Source organism: Corythoichthys intestinalis, chromosome 12 (assembly GCF_030265065.1).
Source record: "Corythoichthys intestinalis isolate RoL2023-P3 chromosome 12, ASM3026506v1, whole genome shotgun sequence".
NCBI classification, from domain to species: domain Eukaryota; kingdom Metazoa; phylum Chordata; class Actinopteri; order Syngnathiformes; family Syngnathidae; genus Corythoichthys; species Corythoichthys intestinalis.
The window spans coordinates 18,027,040-18,054,112 of NC_080406.1; the positions used below are offsets into that span (position 1 = coordinate 18,027,040).

The 27,073-nt window shown below is 39.1% G+C and overlaps 1 protein-coding gene across 2 annotated transcripts in view; it reads left to right on the plus strand.

Annotated features, from left to right (window-relative positions):
* The window catches only part of igsf3 (immunoglobulin superfamily, member 3), a 344,912-nt gene that overhangs the window by 220,786 nt on the left and 97,053 nt on the right, over positions 1 to 27,073 (plus strand). For both annotated transcript variants that reach the window (XM_057852021.1, XM_057852018.1), the window contains 2 exons: positions 14,718 to 15,104; positions 19,008 to 19,415. In XM_057852021.1, the coding sequence (XP_057708004.1) occupies positions 14,718 to 15,104; positions 19,008 to 19,415 (795 nt within the window). The remainder of the gene's footprint in view (positions 1 to 14,717; positions 15,105 to 19,007; positions 19,416 to 27,073) is intronic.

Below are 27,073 nucleotides of genomic sequence, written 5' to 3' on the forward strand. Positions count from 1 at the left end.
TCAATGCCTTGATTCATTTTTGGCCTCCTTTAACTAAATTGGTTAGCACTGAAGGGAATGTGGGAAGCAGACTTGAGATGAGAAAATGAGAATTTTTTTTTAACAATGAGGACTAGGGCTGCAGCTATTGATTATTTTAGTAGTCGATTAATCGATGAACTAGTTAGTTCGAATAATCAAGTGATCGGATAAAGAACATGAAAAATTAAAATACCTTAGCTGAGCCTCAAACAGCATTAAAACAGAAAAAAAAGAATCTAGGTACAAAAAAGAACAGTTGGCTAACTTACATAGTAACAGTCCGCTAGCTTAAATGCCATAAAATACTTAAAAAAAAAAAAAAAAAAATTATACAATGCTCTAAACAAATGCTTCAGACACATATTCCCACAAAAGTTGGCTAAATATACGATTAAACTAAATTACCAATGCATTAAAAAAAAACATTAGCTCAAGCAAAAACTCAGCTTATGTTGGTCTTGACAGGGAACAGATGGATTCAGCTATGTGAATGAGGCAGACTAGAGGGTAGCGTATCCACCCAAATCAATAAAACTGAAGGCAAACACTTTCAAAACAAACCATTACAACGCCACTTTAATTAAACTACTCGAAGCAGCGAAATTTAATTCGAATATTTCTTTCTAATCGAATACTTGAGTTAATCGATTAATCGTTGCAGCACTAGTGAGGACACAGTAACGTTGTCACTTCTTTTCTAGCAACTCTTTGCGCAGCTTGCACACTGACAGAAATCGGCCTCCTCGCCTAGTTCTCGCGTGACATTTTTTAATCATGATCAATTGTGATTCGGTGAAAATAATCCCGATTCACTCATTGGCTGCCATTAGAGGGGATGGACGTCCAATCCATTTGAACTGGGAAGGATGGCGGCGAATGAACGAAAGATTGGACGTCTACTCAGGAAAAACTATAGCATCGTCAATGCCACTGAAACATGATTGTTAAAATGAATTTGATGTCTATCACTGTCAATGGCAGTGAATGAGTTAACAAGCGGATGGCGCCCCAGATTGCATCGCCTGCCGGTAGAACGGGAACAGAGATGTAAAGCGCGTTTTGTCAGATGACTCCCTGCGACTTGAGGGAGGAGACAAAAGAGTTCTTCACTGTGAACCTTTTGTCACTCTTTAATCTATAATAGATGGAGGTGTTGTTGCATGACGGCGAACACAGCAGAGGTGTGCTTGTTTTGCCGCTCTCAACGTGATTTTGGGGGATTTCTTTGTGTTTGCTCAGCGCCAGACGAGGGGGAAGTTTGCTCAAGTTTTGGGGGCGAGCTCGTCTACTTGCTACGTGTGCATATTTGACAGCAGCGCCTCCATTAGGCTCCCATCATGAAAGATGGAGTGGAAGACAGCTCCATCACTAACTAATCACCCTCAGACGGCATCAAAGAGGCCAGCCTTGGACCCAATCTCGTCTTTAAAAACTTTTCTTTTTACCCGCGTTATTATTTTTTAAAATTAGCTTTCTCATACTTCTTCTTTGGTACACTTTAGATTTTTTGAAGTTTTTTTGTGTTTGAGATCTCTTATCTGCCTCACAGTCGAGAGATTCTGAAGACCACAATAATATCAGTATTAAAAATAATTAGGGCTGTCAAACAATTACAATTTTTAATCGAGTTAATTACAGCTTAAAAATTAATTAATCGTAATTAATCGCAATTAATTGCAATTCAAACCATCTATAAAATATGCCATATTTTTCTGTAAATTATATATATATTCTGTAAAATAAATTGTTGGAATGGAAAGATAGATATATACATTCAACATACGGTACGTAAGGACTGTATTTGTTTATTATAACAATAAATCAACAAGATGGCATTAACATTATTAACATTCTGTTAAAGTGATCCATGGATAGAAAGACTTGTAGTTCTTAAAAGATAAATGTTAGTACAAGTTATAGAAATTTTATATTAAAACCCCTCTTAATGTTTTCGTTTGAATAAAATTTGTAAAATTTTCAATCAAAAAATAAACTAGTAGCCCGCCATTGTTGATGTCAATAATTACTTACACAATGCTCATGGGTGCTGAAGCCTATAAAATCAGTCGCACCCAAGCACCAGCAGAGGGCGGCAAAACTCCATAAAACAATTAACAAGTGGGCATTTCACTCTACTGTCATTTAAATCTGTCTGAGCGGGACATGTGCGTTAATTGCGTCAAATATTTTAATGTGATTAATTAAAAAAATTAATTACCGCCCGTTAACGTGATAATTTTGACAGCCCTAAAAATAATAATAATAATAATTAACAAGAAAACTGCAAGTATATCCCCTATTGCTATCAAGTGAGGTGTAAAATCAAAATTTTCCCATGACAACACATTTCTGTTGAGGTGTGGTTGAGCAAAAACATATAAAATAAATGAATTAGAGTAGTCCTTTAATGAATTTTTAACCGATAATCGTTATCACAATATTATCCAACTCCAAAAATCTGATACCGTTAACAACCGATACGATATATGCAGTCGTGCATTTAACGTGTTATTGCTAACTGTACTGTGATGCCCCACTGGATGCTTTAATAATTATAAATGTAACAACTTCAAGGTTTTCCAAATAAAATAAACATTCTGTGAAAAAAACCGAACTTCAACTGAAGTCAGAGAAAATAAATGCCCCATATAAATAATATGCCTTGAAATGAGCCAAAATGTCCACAAACAATAAAAGAATTAATTCACAATTAAATCAAATTTATAGTAATTACCCCAAAACTACAAGGGGGCGTCCAAAAATTACAAACACAGGCAGGCAATCGTAGGACATACCAATGTAATGACAATGGCGTACCGAACGCTAAACGTCACTTCCGCTCATTAATATTCATGCAGTTAGCTAACGTTGCTACTGTTTTTCCCCAATAGGAAATGAATGGAAATTGTGTACGAAGGAGATGTTTACAGAGCTAAACCTACCGATTCTGTCCGAAAATGAAGTCCCTGGTGCCAAATGCGTCAGGCCACGCAGTGCGTTCGGCTACACCTTCTCAAAATACATCCACCACATTAGAACCCGATGTGTTACATCGTATTAATATTATTATTATTATTATTATTATTATTTTTAGTGGTTTGAATCTTGGAGCACTTCACGATTCGATTACGATTCAGAGGCTACGATTCCATTATAAATCGATTATTGATGCACAACCCCCCTCCCCTTTCAGCTATTAACTGCTTTTAATGTTTCGTACAGAAATAGTACAAAAATCCTCTCATGCTTAAATAAACAGCTATTTCTTTATCAAGTTATCAGTTCAAAACACAATGAATTAAAAGTATTTGAAGTATAAAATACTCATGTCCCCATTCTGTACCCGCAGCTTTAAACTGCATTCAATTAATTTAATGTTGTGAATCAACCGTTAAAGTTGTTAAAATTTCTCCCGTTATTCCATAATTTCCCTTCTGTCTACTTTGACATGTGAAAGATTTTAAAACTGGGTCATCATTTAAAGATACATTCAAGTCAAGATTTTGCCGATTTAGGAGTATTTTAGATAAAAAGTTAATTAGGTTCGCTCGGAAGGTTCGCTACACAGAGCCTACTGTCTGACGCCTAAAGTCTACTGCTTTAAGATGGTGGCTGTTTACTAACACCGGTGAGTCTGTCATTTCACATCTTGTTATCTATACATGTGCTAACGCCGCCAAGCCTGTCATTTCGTATCTAGTTCTATATACATGTGATATCTACCATAGCGTTATGTGATCGTAGTTCAGAGCAATGTAGGCGAAGTTTGTAGCAACTGGGCGTAAGCCTGTCGCAATATGCAATAATTCCATTTATCGCGCGGTATATAAAAATGAAGACGGTAATTTTCCCGCTGCGATTTATCGCCTCGCGTGCACGTGCGCGCACGCGTGCGTACGCACTTGTGGCAGATGTGTGGCAGACGTACTTGACAGCGCTGTTTAAAGTTCGGCTTCCTTGTTGCCAACTACGCAACATGCTGGGATGAGGACTCACTCTGTTTTATTGACTTCTGGGTATGTTCGTTTTATATATTTGAGTTTGAGTGACCGTCATTCAATGGAGGGAGGCAGGGCCGAGTGCACTGTCGGCGCACAGCAATGAGTGAGCGGAGTGAGGAAGAGGACGAACCAGTCAGCAAAATGTTTCTGGAGGTTGTTTCAACAAAGATGGCCAACAGAAAAAAATCTACATGCTCATTTGAAACACTATCACCCTCTCCAGCCTCGAGCCTCCTCGTCACATTAATTGACAATTAGAGGTGTTCGCCTGATGTGAGAAATACAGACGACACCGCGCAAAATAGGTTCCCTCACGGAAAGTCAAATCTGCTACATTGCTGAAGAAATGAGACCGTTTAACCTCTGTTTAGTGCTATTTGATACCTTTTGGAGCTAAATTTTTGTTACTGCAACTTAATTAGTCTATTTTTCTCTGTTGTTGTTGAAGTGAAATTACTGTTACTGCAACTTTATACATATGTGCCTAAATGCTTCGGTTATTAAGTGCAATTTTATTTTTTCTCGAAAAAAGACATTTTATTTATTATGTGTTTCTGTGCGGTATTAATATTGTTGTATTTTACATGAAAGAGGCAGGGTCTATTGTTTTTAGGTGTGATTTCTTAAAAGGTATTTTTGAATTTAAAAGAAAACATTTATTGCGTTTAAATGGGTGTTGTTGGTCTATAAATATATACTGTATTCTCACTGCGTTATTGTAAATCGGTTAAATTTTTTTTTGGGGGGGGGGCGCAATAATATCGCATATCGCAATAATTTATGAGATAATTTATCGCCCACTAAAATTTGTTATCGCGACAGGCCTAACTGGGCGTTGTTTTTGTGGCTGTCGGTGGTTGTTCACCTAGCAGCATTAGTTGTGGATTGTGGATGTTTACTCTTGGTCCATTCCTCATTGTGTCCTGAAGACTGCCCTGACTGTGTTTTAGTTCCGTTTTACTTAGCATATTTAAATAATCGGAATATGGATGTTTGTGAATCGTTCTCGAATCTTCAGCGGCCGAATCGCGAATAATCTAAGAATCTGAAATTTCACACACCTTTAATTATTATGACTATTATTATATTATTATTCTGATTTTTAATGTATTTCTGATTTTTATTCATAATTTATTTGTTTTGCTCTGTGTAACTGCTATTTGCAATAGTACCAGCTGTATTTCTTAAGGATTTAGTGTAGGTTTTTGGGGTGTGGAACGAATTAATGGAATTATAATGTATTGTGATGGAAATATCCTGCTCGACATACGACCATTTCGACTTACAAACAAGGTACTGGAACGAAATACCTTCGTATATAGAGGTACCACTGTAGTATGTTAGTGTTCAAAATAACTCGAACGAATGAAGGGATTATTATTATCAAACTTGCAGGATATGTTTGGAATGTGAAGTGGAAGAGTTGATTCAATTTGTGGGTCATGGGCTCAAAGGTCACAGAGGTCAGAAAAATTTTTTTGATAACTGATTAGCCTGATTAACTCAAATTTGCCTGCAATTAATCAGGATGGATGCCCAATTCATTAAAACTGGAAAGAGTGTCTATATAGGCTCATGTTTCAGTGCCATTGACATTTGTTCACCTCTCGTCACTATGGATTGAACGTCTAGTGCTATCAGTATGTAATATTGAATATTTGAATGTCAATTATGTGTTCATGAATGCCTTTGGGATCTTTTTGATGATTTAGGCACACAGAAATAAGCTTGAATGTGTCATAGCCATAGAGAATCAAGGACTATTCAATCAATAATGTGTTCCTTTTGCCATCGTTCATGAGGAAAACATAGTCAAATGACAAAAACAGAAGTCGCCCATAAATCAAAAAATGACTGCAAGGTCCACTCATGAGTGCTTTATCCATATTCCAAACAACTGTGAGAAACCTCACATATGGTGAAAAAATATCGGCGAATACTGTAAGACTGTGCTTGCCACAGTTTGAGTGCCGACTCTGAATACTAAAGAGAAGCAGATAGAATATTAAGGGGATTCTGGGGGCACAAGATGACACTAAAATTGTGTCGGTTGCGGGCGCGTTGGAGACGGCGAGAGGATTTAAAAAAAAAAAAAAAAAAAAGGAAGGTTGAGGTCACGACGGGGAAAAACGCTGATTTTTCAGAGCGCCCTCCCCTCGTCTCGGCTTTCACCCCGGCAATAAAAAATAAACCTAATTAGAATTCTCGCTCGCGGTGTGACAGGGAAGTCAAGCGCTCCCTTCCTCCCGCTCACACGCAGAGCAAAGTTGCCGCTCGCTCGGCTTCCGTTTTTCCAAACGACGCTCGCTCGGCGCGTGCGTGTATGTAAGTGAGGTTTATTTGCTGTATTAATTTGCAGATGATGAGCGCGCTAGGCTACGTGTCAGAAACCGGCTGCTTCTCCTCGCTGTTGGTGCTAGCCTGGAGCGATAATTACAACCACTAACATGCTTCTTAGCAAACATTCTGATATGGAAATGTTGAAGGCCTCGTCCTAGTGGGAGAGGATGAATCATTGGCTGCCTTTGACAGCACTAGATGTCCAATCAGTTGAACTGGGAGGGCTGACCATGCACTTCAAATGGATTAGAAGTGGACTAGTGACAAATGCATTTCAGTTCACAGCTGAAGCATGAAAAGTTAAAAACATTAAACTAAAACAAAAACTAAAAACTAGGGCTGTCAAAATTATCGCGTTAACGGGCGGTAATTAATTTTTAAAATTAATCACGTTAAAATGTTTGACTCAATTAACGCACAAATGCCCCGCTCAAACAGATTAAAATGACAGCACAATGAAATGTGTACTTGTTGTGTGTTTTCCGCCCTGCTTGGGTGCAACTGATTTTATAGGCTTCAGCACCCATGAGCATTGTGTAAGTAATTATTGACATCAACAATGGCGGGCTACTAGTTTATTTTTTGATTGAAAATTTTACAAATTTTATTCAAACGAAAACATTAAGAGGGGTTTTAATATAAAATTTCTATAACTTGTACTAACATTTATCTTTTAAGAACTACAAGTCTTTGTATCCATGTATCGCTTTAACAGAATGTTAATAATGGTAATGCCATCTTGTTGATTTATTGTTATGATAAAGAAATACAGTACTGATGTACCGTATGTTGAATGTATATATCCATCTTGTGTCTTTCCATTCCAACAATAATTTACTGAAAAATATGGCATATTTTATTGATGGTTTGAATTGCGATTAATTGCGATTAATTACGATTAATTAATTTTTAAGCTGTAATTAACTCGATTAAAAATTTTAATCGTTTGACACCCCTACTAAAAACGTTAAACTAAATGATTTCTAGATCAAATGGTAGCCTATGAGTTAATAGTATTTATTTAAAGAGATCCTCAAACTTGACTTGTAGAATCTAATAACCCACAACTGAAATATGCTATTAGAAACACATTTCAAATTCTATAATATTTTGTACATGTTTTGACCTACGGAGGGCACCATGTTTTAAGAGCGCAATGGACGCTGGTTGTGATGATGCGGTTGGCCTGGACTGGGAAAATAGTTTTTCTACCTAGCTAGGTCAGCTAGTATGACAACTGGCATGATTTTGTCACCTTCTGTTGCTGGTCAGATTCTTTGTTACAAAGATGAGGGCTGAGTTCCCAACGTCGTACCTGCATCCAATTCCAGCTCATCAGCAGTGTCTTTAAACCGATCCTAGGCGGCTTGTATTGATTTGCAGCCATTTGACTTTGTATATGGCGGAAAACACTCAGGTGACTTGAAGTTCCGCTCTGAGACCCTCAATTTGGCCAACTTTCAAAATTGTCCGTGTGATAAATCATTGGAAAGCTTAAAATCTCAGTGTTATGGGGGAAGAAAATTTTTGAACTGGAGGGCATTTTTAAAAAACAAAAATTTTAACCACAAAATCCTAATTCTAGGTGAGAACACTCGAGAGCAGAACTACAGATGCCATGACTTTAACGAAATATTATCGCCTACTTACCTTGTTTCGATCCAAAAACTCCATGTAGCATGTATAACTGACACAGCTGTGAATGGCCACAGCTGGAATTTTTGGGGATTTTATGGGTGAAATATGGTAATATAACAAGGGTCGTGATGCAGAAATCGCGGACATCAAGCAGTGGTCGAGATTTTCTTTTTCATATATTTACACTTTAAAACATTTTTTTTCCCCCAATTTTTCTTTTTTTGGATCGATTATTTATCATCTAAGATATCGGAGAAAATGCGACAGTAACAAAAAAATACAATTAAGCGATAGTTATGAGGTAGATATGTGTGACTTTTTTACAGACACCATTTTTTACATTGTGATGTAATTTGTTTAAAAGTTTAAAATACGCAAGTTAATAAATTTTTTTAAGTCATTTTTTAAAATGAAATATTAGACATCAATTAATGATTCTAAGCTGAAAATGTCAGACATTTTGAATAATAAATATGATGAATTACCTTCGTTTTATGTCTGGGTTGAAACAAAAGCGGTTGCGCAACGTCTGTAAACGGTGGTTTTCAGGGTAAAACAGACAAATTAAAAATAATTCGGGGGCTTAATGCGCTATGAATCTGCTATGGCAGCATATAGACATATTGTTCTATCAAACACAACAGATGTTTTGGCTTAAAATACAGCAGTTTCTTTTTAAAAGAGGAGTGCAAGAGCAGAAACTGCTTTTTCATTCTTGTCTGTGTTTTCCGCCATACCCCTTCGTTGTTAGATGCATCATTGCCTTGTTTTTTTTTTTTGGTCTGCCTCTCACCACAGTTTTCCCTCGTTCCCCCCAATTTTTTTTTTTTTTTTTTAAATTGATCCCTACCTATTGTCACGGACCCTTTTTGTGTCTCCCTTATCGCGATTGCGTGTTTTTTTTTTTTTGATGTTCAATAAAGATTTTTTACACAATTCCTTTGTTTCTTGCTGTGCACTTTCTCTCTGAAGTGAGCCGCGTTTTTTAATTCCGTGGTCAAGCCAGCCGCTCTTTCTTTTCCGTTACCGCACAGACAGACACCACATATCCGATGCAAAGGTAAATCATGACACTAACATCACGTGGAAGAATAGTCCTGTGGTCTACGCGTTAGTCCGTCGCACGGAACATGTGGGTTCGAATCCTGCTAGAGACTTTCATTTAATTGCGTTTGCTACTCATTTTGTGACATGTCGACAGTGCTGTCCTGCTCATTACTTTTCCGCACGGGTTCATATTGGAAGGGCAGAACCGACGACATGTTTACGTAGCTAACAAGTGACACTGTGGAAGTACGGCAGCGCTGCCCAGCGACGTCACTTCATTGCGTCGTCAACAACAATGGAGACTTAAGAGTTGAACTACTTTTTCAAATTTTATGAAAACGAAAACCTTTGGAGTGGTTTGAATATCAAATTATTATAGCTTAAAACTAACATTTATCTTTTAAGAACTACAAGTTTGCTGTCCTTGGTTCCCCTTAAAACATATTTTAAAATTAATAAATGTAAAAAAAAAATACATATATACATATATATAAATTAAGTAAGAAAGGGGAGACTTGTAGTCTTTTAATGTATTTTATTACTTTTTTTTTTTTTTTTAAACGCCAACATTTTAAAAATATTGGTAAGTACAAAAAAGTTTTTAATTTTTCATTTAAAATTAGTTCAAACGGATTCAAAGTCTTTGTAAAAAACACTTGTTAAGTTCAATATTTGAAACAGCAGATTCAAAAATTACAAATGTACAAATTAAAAAAATAAATGTATCATGAAAGCAGGGGTCGCGTTAACCGATTATTTTCCGTCGTTGACCGATTTTTTAAAACGGTGACGGAAAAAACTGAAGTCCACCTGTCATTTTGACAGGTTGCAATTCACATCTCAGACCACAGGGTGGCAAGTGAGCATATTAATTTGCTATTGTCTCTCTTGATGCATGACGTCGTTTACTCTGAAAAATGTCAAGGCAACTGAGTGTCCGAAGTTTCTTCAAAAAGCCCCAAAACGACGATGGTGTTGATAAAAGAGGTGAAAAAACAGGGACTGCACAAGCGGGCACGCAATTCAAGTCCATGCGGAAGGTGTAAGACTCCGTTCAGGCCACAGCAGGTGAACTGTTAATTTCATTGTTCCATATGTAGCCTACCTACTGGGGCCACAGTCAGCTGTTTTTGTCACTGCGGAGAAAAAGTTGCATATTCATCTGCTTGATGTTTGATGGCATGGTGTGGATTCTCTGTTAAGCTTGTTCGGACAGAATATTAATTTAATTTAAAATGAATGAAAACTAAATACTATTGAATATGTTGGAGCGGTATGCAATGTCAAGAGTCTTGTTAGCTGGAATTGCTTAGTCCAGCGACTGTAGCTGTGCTGCTCTCTGTGAACTCTCTATTCAAGTCGGAACGCACACGGCTCTTAAGTGTCTCTGTCACGTGACTGTGTCGTAGCCGCTAACGCGCTCTGCCAAATGGACACACAAGTACGGAAGGTGAATTATGCAAATCAAAGGGTCACCACAATGTCATTATCATCATTTTAAAAATTTAAGTGACGGGTAAAGATAGATTATGACCGGATTTTTATGACCCTGTCAGTCAAAATGACAGACAACGAAAAAGTCTAGCGCCACCTCTGCATGAAAGGTATAATGCAATGTATAAAAGGGACTATATAAGTATAACACCATTTACCATATACAGCTCACAAATTTGAAAGAAAGGACTGACAGTAACATAGAGTGGTAGAAGTAGTGGAAAAGAAGGTAACACTTTATAATAAGGGTCCCGTAATTAACATTCGTTAATGCATTTTTAGACAATAACTCATGTTTAAGTAACATTACAATAATTAATATAATCGCTTATCCAACATTTATTAACCCTTTAACACCGAACGTGTCAGCAGCGACGCGTTTACGCATATCGTCTTTGAAGCTTCGTCACGCTGTAATTACGTCACCCACGTCCCGCTGGTTGGTCTCATTTGAAAGTGCGGAAGTTGATGCTCACACCAGTTTTTATTTGAAGTCAATCGACCAAGAAAAACGGGAGATAATGTCATTTGAATTTTATATTTTTATTGCACTCATAAATATGCATTAAAACGCTGCATGGACCATGTATCCATCTCCATATTTCCATCATTTCTTGTCCTTTTTCAAAACCGAAAGCAGCACAAATGACTACATATCCCAGGAGCCATTGTGATGTCAAGAAGGACGAACCGAATGTGGACATTTTTAATAAATTTCCGAGCGAGGCGCCAACTAATGAAAAGGAGGCATGCTGAAGCAAGCAACGGCCAGTTTGAGCGAGCGACTTTGAAACGTGCAGAATGAATCTAAAACTAAATTTAGCGCAAGCTAATGCATTATTTCATTAACTCAAGGAAGAAGATGAGCCGTATTTGTCGTTGTTTTCCTGGGACGAGACGGCGTCTCGGCGAGTAGAAGTGACAGGCTGACAGCAGCGCGCAAACGGCGAAATAGTAGGCTGTGTGATGTTGTGTGTGACGCAGCTCCGTGACCTGTTCATGCAGAAGCTTTATTGAGTTCGCAAAAAAAGAAGAAAAAAATCATTTATTAATCATTTATAATATCTTAGTTACGGGGTAGTAATGGTTACTAAAAGTGTGGGGGGGGGGGGGGGGACTAAGGCATTTATAATGTCTTTGTTAAGGGACACATGTGCTGCACTTTACAATAAGGGTCCAAAAAACATTCAGTAATGGTTAATTAAGGTTAAGTAATACTTATGAGGTACGTTCACGTGAAATAATACCATACTTTAGGTTGGCAGCAATGATTCTCATTTTAAAATAACATAATCACTTCCTAGTACCAGTATACATTAATAATAGGGGTGTAACGGTACCCAAAAATCTCTGTTCGGTACGTACCTCGGTTTTGAGGTCACGGTTCGGTTCATTTTCGGTACAGTAAGAAAACAAAATGCAAAATATAAATGTGCTAGTTGTTTATTACACACTTTTGTGCTTTCAACAATAGGAACATTAGCCTATACAAAGCTTGAATTCTGCTCAAAAATAGAAAACACAATATTCTGAAATGTAGATATTTTGAAAAACAAAATAAAAATAACTTTGGCTAAGACTTTTTCTTTAAAATAAATATCTGATGTGCAAAATTGAACAGTTGCAACACTGAAGTGAAGAGTTGTTCCATCTATATTCTTTTTTAATTTGAATTCCCCACCCAGAGGGCCAACCATCTTCCATGTTAACATTTAACCGTTACCCAAGCTGCCCACTGCACTTCTGAGTGGTGCGACGGCCCTGTTATCTTTTTTGAGACTGTCAGTCATCTGATCGCCGCGTCCACCAGCTGGCTGCCTCCCCTCCCAACGCGTATTCTGATTGACGCTGGACGGGCTGACGACATCACCGCCGCTGACGGGCCACCCGAACTAGCATCCATTATGCAGCGCTTTGTTTACATTTGCGGCAATAACGACACTTGCTTTACGGCAGCTAATCCGATACACGGTAATACGGCTCTGGGTAATACTATTAGGCCGTTGTTTGAGATTGCATACCCGCGTGTGTGTTGTATTGTGCCTGAGTCTTGTTAACCAATTAAAGGCAGCGTTAACAAAAGTCATCTGACCGCTCGTCATTTTACGGTCAACACTCAGAGTTCGCAACTTCGCATTTGACAGCATACGTGCCGCGTACCTCCTCGCCAGCTGTTTGCTCGCTATTTATTCACCTGTGCATTTGATCGCTATTTTGTTACACTCCAGCTCTTTCGGTGAGGTATTTTGTGTTCATTCATTATTGGATCGTTTTTGTTCACCACTGTAAATAAGAGCACCGCAGCAGTAGAGGTAAACTGCCGTTTTCGTTCAACCCGTTTTGTTTAGTGTAGAAGCCAGGTTACTGGTTAGTGGCTGTATTGTTTTTTCTTTTTTACGATCAGAGTTTACTTAGCGGGTGGGGTTCAAGTGTAGTTTCATTTTGTTTGTTGTTTTGGCCTGGGCTTAAACTGAAGCCAGCTCCTTCCGCATTTTGTACATTTTGTTCAGTGCGAGTTCGACTTGTGTGAATAAATTTGTGTCCACTTGCAACTTGTGTGCGTGTCTCATTTTATGTTACGCCCTTAGCAGCCGTCCGTGGGACGTAACAGTGGGATGATGGGAAGCATGAGCGGGCATTCCGCGGTTGCGTTAAATGCGTCAAATATTGTAACGTGATTAATTCAAAAAATTAATTACCGCCCGTTAACGCGCTAAATTTGTCAGCACTTTACATTTCGTCAGAAAGTCGTTCGGTACGCCCCCGTACCGAACCGAGGACCCCGAACTGAAACGGTTCAATACAAATACATGTACCGTTACACCCTTAATTAATAACTATTTATTAATGCACTAATTTACATGTGAATTAATGTTAAGTAATGCATTATATATATTATATATTATAACCTAACTTTAAGTATGGTATTATTTCACGTGAATGACCCTCATAAGTATTACTTAACCTTAATTAACTATTGCTGAATGATTTTTGGACCCTTATTGTAAAATGTAGAACATGTGTCCCTTAATTAAGAAATTATAAATCCCCCCCCCCCCCCCCCCCCCACACACACACACACACACACACTTTTATCAACCATTACTAAATTGCTTTTTGGACCCTTATTATAAAGTGTAGCACGTGTCCCATAATTAAGAAATTATAACTGCTTAAGTTAACCCTCAACCTAACCCCATATAGGCCTATATATATTTGTAATTTCATCAAACTATTAGTTACTGTCTGGTTATGCATTAACTAATGTTAATTAATATATTACTAAATGTTAAATAAGGGATTATATGTATTATTGTAATGTTACTTAAACATTAGTTATTTTCTTAAAATGCATTAACTTAATGCATTAACTCATGTTAATTAATATATTAATAAATGTTATATGAGGGATTAAATGAATTTTTGTCATGTTACTTAAACATGAGTTACTGTCTAAAAAGCCATTAACTAATGTTAATTCAAGGACCATTATTGTAAAGTGTTACCGAAAACAATTTAAAGCTCTGTTCCTGAAGCGTATGTGCATAAATATTCATTGTTTTGAGTTAAATACTGAACGATGAGACTAAGTTTAGTTACCATGTGAAAGGCATTGTATATTAGCATTAAGCTAACAGCTCTCGAAAAACCAAGGTGTTTTGTATTGAAAGCATGTGCCATGTTTTCTTTGGTGTTTCATTTGATTGGTCAGTCAGGAATGATAACCAAAATTTACCTGAACCCCCCACACCCCTCTTTCTACAATCTCGGTCATAAAATCCCCCAGTCCAAATGGGTAGTCTTAACCGTCTTAGTTTGCCCTGACAAGACATTTTGTACAGGGAGGAGCTCAAAGCAAACTCCATAAATTACAGTACATGAGATCCTTGTAAAATCAGTGGACTGAAAACACCATGGAGTGTGTTTTAAGACTTAGCGTTTAATCGAGGAAAGGAATGCAGATAGAAGTATTATAGTCCTTAACCCTTCATAGAGCACTCATTTTACTCATTGGCTGTCAATATTGCCATTTGAAACTTTTAAATCAATTGGATGCCTACTGTCTCACATCAAAGGATGTCATTCGCCCTTCCCAGTCAAAATGAACTGGACATCTATCGTCGTCAATGACAGGCAATGAGTTAACGTCGACCTCCACTTCCGTCTTTGTTTCAGATCGCGACTTCAGCATCCAGGTGAGCACGGAGCGCCGGTCCTTCACGGCCGGTGAGCCGCTGGAGCTTCGCTGCACCATCGAGGCGCAGAACGTCCCCGAGCGATTCTTCTCGGTGTCGTGGGTCTTCAGCAGCTCACCGGTGGCCGTGGTGGGCCCCGGCGCCGTGCCCGTCCTGGGCTCCGACTACGTGGCCCGCGAGGCCGCCGGCCACATGACCGTGCGCAAGGAGAGCCCCAACGTTCACCTGCTCAAGCTGCAGCGCCTGCGCCCCGACGACGCCGGCAAATACATTTGCCGCGTGACCGAGCGGGAAAAGACACCCACGGGAGACTTTATCGACCGCAGCAAACGCTCACGCAACGTCCAAATCACGGTGCAGCCGCTCAGTGAGTAATAATCCGCCGGCAAGGCCACTGGCTTACTTGTCCTGTCCTTACTTGTCAATTACTCTAAGAATGATGAGCGATTCATAAGAGCAGTTTTGCTGCTATTCGATGTCCCCACCTTTCTCCTTGCGCCATGAAAGATAACCCCTATTGTTAGCTGAGAGTAAGTACAGATCAGATAATGCTTCTCTCATTCCTAATGTATTTTCCCTTTGAGTAAGGAATTGTAATGTAGAATGATGGTCCTTCTCGTAAAGAGGGTTGAAGCAAGGGTGAGCAAGATAATGGAGAGCTGCAGAGTCTTGACTTAGAGGTTGAACTAACAGGCATGAAATGAAACTACAAAGGAATCAAAGAAACCAGGAGAGACGTGTCATTTTGGTATCTTCCAACAGGTAGCACAAAGTCGCAGCTAACGCTAGCTAGCTTAACCTGAAATTTATAAGCGTCTCCTGCCCAAAAAAAAAAAACAAATTAATGGTCGCAAGCCAGCGGAGGTCTTTCTCTTATCCGATAAAAGACAAAACGGTATTAGCAAGGAACATTTGTAACAAACAAAATTCTTAACTCATTCACTCCCAGCCATTTTCACCGGAGCAAGCCGTTTTACTGGATTTTGACTGATTTTGCAAGGCCCACAGAAAATTCTGTTCTATTGCTATATAAACAGGGAACCCACCAAAAGAACTAGACTCTCTTCTTTCAGCAGGATGTAAGTTCATATCTTTTTCCATTCTTTAGAAATCAGCATTAGAAAAAAGCTTAGTTTGAGCAATTTTCCAATTTCTGATGAAAAAAAAAGAGAGAAATTGAGCTTTTTGTGAAAGCATACATTTCAAACATAACTTTGACACAGATATTTTTTGGCTGAGTTACATCCCAAACATCTGAATAATGTTTTCCTTTTACAAAATAACATAAACAACAAGACAAATAGAGCTTTTGATAGCAAAGTAGCATTTTATTTACACAAAACTAACTGAGAGATGATGCTGTTGTCGCCGTGACTGCCGGGTAAACTTTTCCCTCATCGCCGCCTGTGTCATAAAGATGGATTTTTTTGAGTCTCTGCGGGGTCTGCTCGGCGAGCAGCACGGACTCAACGGCATCGTCCGCTGCACTGGTGGTCCCGGTCGTTCTGCTCGGTCGTCCAGCGCCTGACATCCCGAGTGTCCTCTAGGTTGTTCTCCATTTGGTCGTCTTCCGCCGGCACCCCGGCCGTACGAACCGGCCTTTCGTTGCCGTTGAATCGGGTCTTACCAAATGCGCTACTGCCATTCAGAGGCCAGTTTTATTGCTTTAAAATGGATTTTCAGCTTTGTGCTTTGGAGCTCAATTGAGTCAGAACCCAGAGATGTCTCTTGTAAAAAAAAATGAATAAATAAAAAAAATAAATTAAAAAAAACGTAAAACCGGGACATTGAAACAATTAAAAATAGAACGTATTTATACGTTTTTGGGAGCAACTAAGTTAAGAACAAGACTTTTTTTGGGCGTAATAACACAAAAAATGTAATGTGAGCATTGAACTGGTCAAAAGAAGTGAACCCTTTATAAGAGGAATAACTTAACAAAGTTCAGCTGTAGTCATTATGTTATCTAGAGGCGATGAGGTTTCTCGAAAAAATGTTTTCAATGTCGACGCACCTGCTGCTCTCCTCATTCTTTTATGCTTCGCCCTCTCTGCGTGGCGTTCTACGGCTGCTTTGCCCCTGCTGCTCACGTCCACGTCACACCGGCAAAGCGTGTAGAAACCGCGGAACGAGTCTCGACTACTTTTGCAGAGGAAATTGTGTTTTCGTCCAGTGTTAAAATATGTCCGGCGTCTTAGCATGTTTGCTAGCACTGTTGTAAAATCGCAGTGAGGAAATGATGTCGTCAGAATGCCACACGAGAAGCTTTGTTGACATTTTATACCAATGATACAGTGGTATGAAAAAGTATCTGAACCTTTTGGAACATTTCTGCATAAAATCACTATCAAATGTTATCTGATCTTTGTCAAAACCACACAGATGAAAAAACAGTGTCTGCTTTAACTAAAACCACCCAAACTTTTACAGGTTTTCATATTTTAATGAGGATCGTATGGAAACAATGAAAGAAAGGGGAAAAATAAATAAGTGAACCATTAAATTTAATATTTAGCAGCAATAACTTCACCCAGACGCTTCTTGTAGGTGCAGATCAGTCTGGCACATCGATAGGACTAGGGGTGCACGATATCCATTTTTTGAAACCGATATCGATAATTTCCTGCTCCTCAAGGCCGACACCAATACGTTAACCATTAATACACTCACCGGCCACTTTATTAGGTACACCATGCTAGTAATGGGTTGGACCCCCTTTTGCATTCAGAACTGCCTCAATTCTTCGTGGCATGGATTCAACAAGGTGCTGGAAGCATTTCTCGGAGAGTTTGGTCCATAGTGACATGATGGCATCACACAGTTGGTGCATATTTGCTGGCTGCACATCCATGATGCGGATCTCCCGTTCCACCGCATCCCAAAGATGCTCTATTGGATTAAGATCTGGTGACCGTGGAGGCCATTTGAGTACAGTGAACTCATTGTCATGTTCAAGAAACCAGTCTGAGATGATTCCAGCTTTATGACATGGCGCATTATCCTGCTGAAAGTAGCCATCAGAAGTTGGGTACATTGTGGTCATAAAGGGATGGACATGGTCAGCAACAACTCTCAGGTAGGCTGTGGCGTTCCAACGATGCTCAATTGGTAAAGTTCACCATCAGTGGTCTGGGGATGTGAGTGCTCCTCAGCTTCCTCGGGTAATAGAGGCGTTGTTGTGCCTTGCCCACCGCTGTGGAGATGTGGTCCCCCCAGGACAGTTCCTCGGTCACCATTACCCCCAAGAATGTGAAGTTCCTCAACTTCTCCACCACATTGTTTCCATTAGTAAGAGGCTGACGGCTGATGTGAGTCCTCTTACGGAAATCCGTTTCAATTGCTCTTTAAGTCTCCTTTGACAGAGGGTTCACTTACCCTTTTTTCCCTCCTTCTGTCATTGTTTGCATGCTATCCTCATTAAAACCTATAAATGTTTGGGTGGTTTTAGTTAAAGCAGACACTGTTTTTTCATCTGTTTGATTTTGACAAAAATCAGATCACATTTGATCGTGATTTTATGCAGAAATGTGAGAAATTCCAAAATGTTCAGATACTCTTTCATACCACTGTATACTGTAAGGCATTTTTAACTGAAGCCACTCTTGGCCAATTAAAGACCAGTTGTGACAACCGTGGGGCTGAGATGCGTCACATAAACTAAACCACGGCCCATTTTCTTTAAAAGCCGGACGAATAGCGCCCGGCAAATGCCGGACACATCTCTGAAAAGGCTGAGTGTCTTGTTTTAAACCGGACATGTGGTCACCCTATTGGGGATAGACGTGAATGTTCATTCGCTGACAGCCCTCCCAGTTCAAATGGACAATTGACAAACTCATTGAAATTCATAACATAAGGATAAAAAGAGTCACGATAGACTTTGTCACTGCCATGGACGGTGATAGACGTCCAGCCGATTTGAACTAGGAGGCTTTACAGCAAATTTATCTTCATTTATTCACATTCAATAGAGATGTGTGAGCCAGTCCCTTTTACCTCAGCAAATAAAAGAGCACCGCTTCTCAAAGACTAACAACACTGGGGCCTTCTTTTCAGCCGTCACACTGATGCGCCTAGGGTCAGAAACTAAACCGCAATATCAACCTCTCACGTAGACTCATAGGGTAGTCTTCTACTCCAGGGAACGGTCTCCGTAATTGCTTTCATTGCCCCTGGGCTCGTGTTCTTGTGGCTGTTTTAACACCAGCTGCATGATTCCTCTTGTCTTGATTCCTTGTGAGAAATTTCCAAATCTTTTGTCTGTTTGCAGAAAGCAACTTGACCGTCTTGTTATCTAGCAACTCTTCCGAAGTTCTGGAGGGCAACGTGATGCAGTTGATCTGCTCGGCCCAGGCCGCCGCGGGCCCCCTCTCGGTCGTCTGGCAGTGGAATGACAAGCAGGGTGACCGACCTGCCCGCGACTTGGCCTCTCTGGACCGGGATGGCACTGTGCTGTACGGCGATGTCTACGGGGAGCGCTCTGGCTATGGCGAGATCCGTGTTGAGAGACAGCGGGCCGATGCCTTCTCACTCTCCATTTACAACGTGTTACCCGACGATGAAGGGCAGTACAGCTGCACCGTCAGCGAGTGGTTTCAAAGCGGCTCTGAAGCGGAACTCAGCTGGGAGAAGATTGGAGAGAAGTCAGACACGAAGACGGTCACCGTCAAGACTGTCGGTGAGTTTTTCCAGACCATTCGCACGGAAAAACTAGGAGAGGACTAGAAAAAGTTATTCAGTCTACATTTTTGCTAGTTTTGATTTAAAAACTTTGTAAAGAATACTAAAATGGCTGAACAGTTCAATCCCACATTGAAAGTAGTGACGTCCCAATTCAATACTCAGTATCAGTATCAGCGTCCGATACGGCTATTTTTGAAGTATCCCATCCCATGCTTTTCGACTGCTGTAAATCAAACATGAGTAAGCTGAGTGGGAATACTTCTCTTTAGAAACTAATGATAGTAACAGAGTATCTCTTAATATATATAAAAAGAACATTTCTTGAGGCGGTACTAGCAGGGCTCACTTAAATACAAATACAGCGGTACCTCTACTTACAAAATTAATTGGTTCTGGAAGTAGGTTCATAAACTGAAAGTTCCGTAACTGAAAAGTCAGTATGTTACTGTCAGTAAACTCTTGGATTGGTATTTTTGCCTTTCGTATCCTGAAATTTATTTTGTAACAAGAGGCAATATTTTCCCATTGATGTGTGTCATAAGTTGAAAATTCTGTATGTAGAGACGTTCGTAAGTAGAACTACCACTGCAATATGATTTGTCATTTAGTGGTTACACTATTTTTTGCATTATATTCTTACTGCTCTAAAAATATGGGTATTGGATTGGCATCCGATTGGTATTGGCAAAACAAAAATCGGATCGAAGGGAAGTCAATAAATCTGCATCAACACATCCCTAATTGACTGTGATAGACGTAAAATCCATTTGAATTGGGATGGCTGGGATGAAACTTTCATATCTTGGTGCCATTGATGGCGGTAGACGTCCAATCCGTCTTGACTGTGAGGGCTGGCAGCGATCGAACGATCTGATAGGTTGGATGTCTCTTGCCGTCAATGGCAGCTAAAGAGGGAACAGTAAATAATCTTTTATGCATATATTTTTTCTTTCAATTTCTGGAATGTCTAGTTTATTAAAAAATAAGATAAAAAAAACACATTTTAAAATAGGTTAATATTGTATTTTGATTTTTAAAATGTTCACAAATTGTTTAACATTTTAAATAAGAACAAAACTGAATATTAATTAATTTCCAAAACTTAATTATTTTTCTTTAAATAAATAACAAAAAGGAAAAAAAATATATAAATATGATATTTTTTCTCAGTAAAATATTTTTTTAAAACACAAAGGGGAAAAAAATCTTCTAATTAATCTAATTTTTTAAAGTAAATTTGATATATTTTTTCTTTTTAAACATCTTTTTTTTAACAATTATTATCAATTAACAAAAAAATCAAATGAAATAACCAACTTAAAAAAAAATTAAACATTCGATTGCTACCAACCCACCCAGTCCAAATGGAGTGGACGCCTAACGTTTTGGTAGATCTATCAGTTAATTTCCAGTTGATTTTTTTCGGGGACACGTACTTTTGATATCAGGTCATTTCCTGTTTTTTGGGGGGGGACACGTCCTGTTGCACGGCTGGCAATGGCATCGACTGGCGCCAGTTGGATGTCAATAGGCTGTAATGGTAAGTTTTGCTCAAAAAATCACAACCACACAGGTTTTTCTGCCATTGAAAACGAATGGGAAATTTGGACGCACATGGCCGTCAATGGTATGGACATGCATGGCTGTTAATGGCATTGACTTCCTTGGACGCCAGTTTAATGTCAATAGGCTGTCATCACAAGGGCCAACTGTATGTTTTCATGCCATTGAAAATTAATGGGAAATTTGGACGTTCATGGCTGTCAATGGCATCCCATTAGAAATGAATGGGACAGTTTTGGATGAATTTTGGGGGAACAGTAAGCTTTTGGCAAATTCTGTATCCAACTTTTATGCCCCTTATCATACTGGAATTTCTGACGCGTACATTATGCAGTTTGGTCAAAAATTGTAGGACTGGATACATTTTGAATTTTTTTGTCTTTTCAAAAAACCCGCGTTTACAGATGATTGGAAACATTTGGAAGTCATTCAAAAAATTCCCTGCGTCGCGTGAAAATTCCGGTAATTTTGATATTTGAACGGTGACGGTCGATCAAACTGTTTGGGCTATGTGGTGCGCTTCAGAAACCCCATTCAAAACAAAAAATGGAACTATCTGGGCCTTTGCAAGTGAATCCCTTACAATAATAGGAGGGCTGTTGATTTGTTTCTTTAGTTTTGGTATTGAAAGTTGCAATTTGTAAGCTGTTATGTGGTCAATGTAAAAACGGTTCATTTTTATAGTAAATCTAGTTCGTCTATCGCTTGCAATGGCAGCCAATGAGTGGACATGTCAACTTTTTTACTTGCGTTATTTTCATTCTCTCATAAATGGACAGGAGTAAAATGTTCAAAATTGGAGGCTGTAGATGCACAAAGATGAGATGTGCCATCGCGACAGACAAGTTTCAAAGTCATTTGTGGTTGTTGTTTTCGAATGAGCTTTTACAACAGAGTAGCGGTTCCTGCGACACCGCCATAACCCTATTTTGTATGCAAGTCAGATCACATCGAAGTCTCAAAAGTCATAACTACAGTCAACATTTGCATGCAAATTACTTCAAGGTTATAAACAGAAGAGAATCATCTGAATAACTGTATGAAACGGTATTAAAAAATGACATATATATTCTTACTCCTGTGGATGGTTGAGTTCAGTGTAAAAGCATTCGTAAGCCATGTACTTTGTTCCTTTATAATGATAGATGTCCAATCATTAAGTTTGTTGTCTGCAGCTAATCCAATTAAACTGTGAGGTTTGCATCAAATGAGCTTTTCTTGATTCATTTTCAAAAGTGACGACAATCTACACCTTTGTCTTTATAAAAACCATGAAGTCGATACACATAATTGGCTTTGGCGGACCACGCAAAACAATGTGGCGGGCTGAATCTGGCCTCCATATAGGCATGTGCTGGTATGAGATTCTGATCGTAAGCCAAAATATTACGGTTTAACGGTATCACAGTATTGCAATTACAGCTCTAAAACGTGTTACTTTGAGATATCTGGGTAAAAACAACAGGATTTTTATTTTTCAAAACATGAGCAAATTTGAACACAAGCATAATGTTGAATTAAAAAAAAACAAAAAACAAAGAATAACTGAAATAGTCTAAATAAAAAAATAAATGCAGTCCTTTAGGTGAGCCTAAACCCACAGCTCAACATTATTACCGTCAGAACAAAAATAATTAAATTATATTCCATAAAAAAGCATGTGTGTATGACTTGTATCATGTTTACACTTTACACACTCTTTCTCAACACACAGTTGCCAGAGAGAAAAAAAACACACAATTTACCACCGCTAGACACACTAAACACGCTGGAGTTATTAACCTTTGATTTTGTATAAATGCAAAATCATATTGGAGGTATTGCCTCCTTGGCAGCCACCGTCCGCAAACATGTTTTAAGCCTGAGTTATGCTTTTGCGTTGCGGTGACGGCGTAGCGAAGATGTAGACCGTATAGCCTCAATGAGCATTCCATAGTTCTGCGGCAAGGGAACGCGTTGCACTGTAATTCACCGCCAAGCCACTAGAGGGGTGTGGCATTGTGTTTGTACGAATTTGGGGGACTTGTCGAGTTCCTCTAGTTTTCTTCCGGTTACACAACAATGGCAACGGAGCTGGAACGCTTAAATGTGGGTCTTCAGCTCATCAACATTGAGCAACAAATGTTAATCATCCAAATGTTGAGGCGCAAGCGACACAGAAGAAGGTTGTGGAGGTGGTCTGTCCGACTGTTGATACTGCACATGGACTGGCAGTTTACGAATTCTAGCATCGGGTAGAAGCCAAGAAGCTGCGTTGTCCAGCGTTTTGTCCGATTTCTTTGAGTGTCTTACAACCAGCCAGTGGGAAGCCATTGCAGATTTTTGGCGACTATGGAATTTCCTAAACTTCCTTGGAAGCCTTGATGGTAAACACGTGATCATAAAAGCACCGAGGCACTCTCAATCAGTGATGATGTATCAAGTATGTGAACTGTCTGTTGTTGAAAATTAAATATCAAAACAACTCTTTTGACAGCAAATCTATGCTTTATTCTTTCATATATTTGAAGTGTAAAATGTAAATAAGTCACAGACTCACAGCAAACATACTGGTATGTATACAATAAATGATAAAGTGCACCAACCAAAAATACGACATAAAGTGATAAAAAGCTGGCAGTTTTTGGCCGGCTGGGTCACCTTCGTGTGCCCATTCGCTTCCGAACACAAACATACTTGTTTGGGAGGGTCTTCCATTTTTTTAAGCATTCGCTGACCTCCAGCCCCGTATTATCAGCAATCTCCTTCCACGAATTGCTTGCCATTAGGCAATCTTTATAGTGTCTTGACGAGATATTGTAGAGGTTGTCGTACTTGTGGACCTCTTCGATGATACTCTCGTCGTCTTGGTCCATTTTTGCGTGTAGCACAACAATGTTTGAAAATGGCAATGACTTTGCGCTGAACGAGAAACAACAGTCTGAGCGGACCAATCACAGTCCATTTGCGTCACGTCACCACGCGTTGACGTGACGCTCAGTCAGTATTCTGATCAGGTGCTCGTCAGGCTACGGCGGAGGGTCGTAAATCGGGTCTGCTTTGACGGCGTAGGTCTGCCGCAGAAGCATAACTAGGCCTTCGCATGTCGGTTGGCCCTCCTCCTCTAAGTTGCGGCCATCTGGAACTTTTCTGTAGCCGAAGTAATCCCATACCAACGATTTTGTTTACTTCGATCGGGGGAAAAAAAGTTCAGGAGTTTCATCTCCTCCTGCCATCGTGTAGCACAACTGATTCACTGCCACTGAGCAGCAACCGGTTGGGCAGGTTTGAGTCTTGCAGCTGCAAGCTAGGGATTTCTCCCTGCATTTTTGGGACATAAAAAATAGCTAATAACGTAGCGACGGTATGACGGAAAAATTTTAGGGTTCTGAAACCGTGATATTTTTATACCACGGTTTACCTTGAAACCGGTAATCCCACATGTCTACTCCCATGCCTTGAGTTTAACACCTCGGTCATTGTTTCCAGGCTGTTGTGGTTGCACATTTTCTCCACTTTCCATTTACTGTTAGTGCGTCCCATTACTTCTATCCACATCCATGCAGTCGAAGAATCCTCCATGGTTTATTCATGTTCTGCCCGGGGGTGAAGAACTATTAGGACACTCTCTCACACCGCCTGCCACATGTCAAGCTTTCTGCACTGACAATCATTACGCACACGGATGATTTGGAATTATTAGAATGAAAAAAAATGGAAATTCAGGACTGGTGTGTTTCTCTGTGTGCTGGTCTGCCCTGAGTCGGATGCAAAGTTAATCTAGCTAAGAAGTAAAGCCAAGTTTTTAACCCTTTCCAGGGCACTCATTGAAATCATTGGCTGCCATTGATGGCACTAAACATCCAATCCATTTGACAGGTCCTCTTGAATTATCTTTTTGAATCAACTGCAGTAAAAAGACTCAAATTTATTTGTAAAATCGATTTATAGCCCAGGCTTAAGGTAAGGATAGCATTCTGGAGAAAAGCACTGGAGCGTAATAGCGAGGAGCTGGCAGGTCAAGAGCACAGTGGCTCAACACACGCACATGTAACATCGGGATTAAGTGGCTACAAAGAAGAGAAGTCTGTTTTTAAGTGGTTATTTGTTAGCTTCGGGCAGGGACAAGAAGCACGTTATGTAGATGGAAACAAACAAGTCCGGAGGTGTTTGTCCGCATTAGTAGATCAAAGTGATGTGCTGTTGTGTTTGGCGGACATTTTGTGTTGGGCTTGATCTTTTATGTGTTTTGTCTGTTCCTTGCGTTTTTCTCCCGCAAACAGTAGTGGCGGTTTAGCCACACAAACTGTTCACCGCGTGTCGTACTATCTACAGCATTTGATTAACTGATGTGTAATCACGCGCTCTTCTAAAAGTGCCTGATTAAAAATGCGTCACGAACGTATCTGATCACCCAAACACATCTTGTACTTGCTATTCCATGTTTTTGTTACTTGATATGTTAATAATTTACTTTAAGAATACTTTTTAAAAGCAAACTATGCAACCATAAGCTGGTAAAGTTTACTTATAATGATGTCACATGGAATGCGCTCCTCTTAATAGTGCCTGGTCAAAAAGCTTTTGTTCACAAATACAGACACATTTTAAATGTGCACTTTAAATTGTGTACTTTAAAAATATATAATAATAATAATAATAATAATAAATGAGGGCTGCAGATATCGAATATTTTAGTAATCAAACTGAAAATTCTATCGATTAATCGAGTAATCGGATAAAACAAATATATTTTTAGGTGAAGAGCAATTATAAATATACATGAGAAAACAAGACATTTCATCTAATCTTGAACCATTTTCAGTCAATCAATGTCTTTATTTTCGATGTATATTGTTGAAAACAGCCAACAATTGCATCTCAGATGTAACTAGAATTTAAAAAAAAAAAAGACAAATTCACTGCTTTCACTCCAAAAACTTTTAGATCTTATTTAAAAAAAAAAAAAATATATATATATATATATATATATATATCTTACCTAAAAATGCCGTTACGCTTGATAAACCACAACACTTAAAAGTTAGGATTTTTTCCCACGTGTTTCAATTGAATTCCTCTTTGTGTCAAGCCATTTTTAAGTTCTAGTAAGTTTTAAGTTAGTCTAAACTGTAAGTCCTGATAGGATTTTGAGTTTTTGCAGTGTTCAAAATAGATGTATGATACAGGCTGTATTGGAGCACATTAGAGACCAGTGCTACTTGGTGTTTTATCCAGCAATGACTACTGAGCTAAAATTGATAGTTAGCATGATTAAGTTTTTATTTTACACCCTCATCACGCCACAATGCTATGTTATGTTAAAGCCTGTATGTAAGACACATTAGCCACGCATCAACAGTGGTCATAATTAATTGAAACCTAGCCCTCCACAGGGCTAACGTTACGTGAGCTAGTAGCGACAGTAACGTTAATCTTATTTATTAGCGCTTAGCGCTCTTTATTAGCGCTTAGCGCTCTACTGCTTTAAGATGGCGGCTGTTTACTAACGCTGCCCAGACGCAGCCGAGTCTGTCATTTTACATCTAGTTCAACATACATGTGATCTCTATGAGACGCATCAGACGCTACCTGTACCAACGTAGCATCGTGCGGGCTAGTATTTAGCAACGTCGGCGTCGTTTGTGGCGGCTGTCGGCTGCAGTAAGTTTTTTTTTTTTTCCTTCTTCCTCTCTGCACATTACAGCGCGTTGTCCCGCATTAAAAGTAGTCCGAGCAAAACTTGATGCTTAGAGCTGTCAAAATAAACGATTACTCGAGGTGAATAAAATTACTCGGATCAGTTTTTAAACTCGAGTTACTCGAGTTGCTCGAGTACTCGTTTCAGCTCTATAATAAATATATATGGCGGAAAACACTCTGCTCAGTTGTGCTCCAAAACCCCCAATTTGGCAATATTTCAAAATTGTCCTATATGCATGTGTGATCCTTTATTGGAAAGCTATTTTCTGGGGGATGAAAAATGATGAACAGAAGGGCATTAAAAAAAAAAAATTTAAACCCCTAAACCCTAACTCAAGGTGACAGCATGAGACAGCGTAATTAAAGACACCATGATTTTAATGAGATTTTGTCACGTACTTGTTTCGA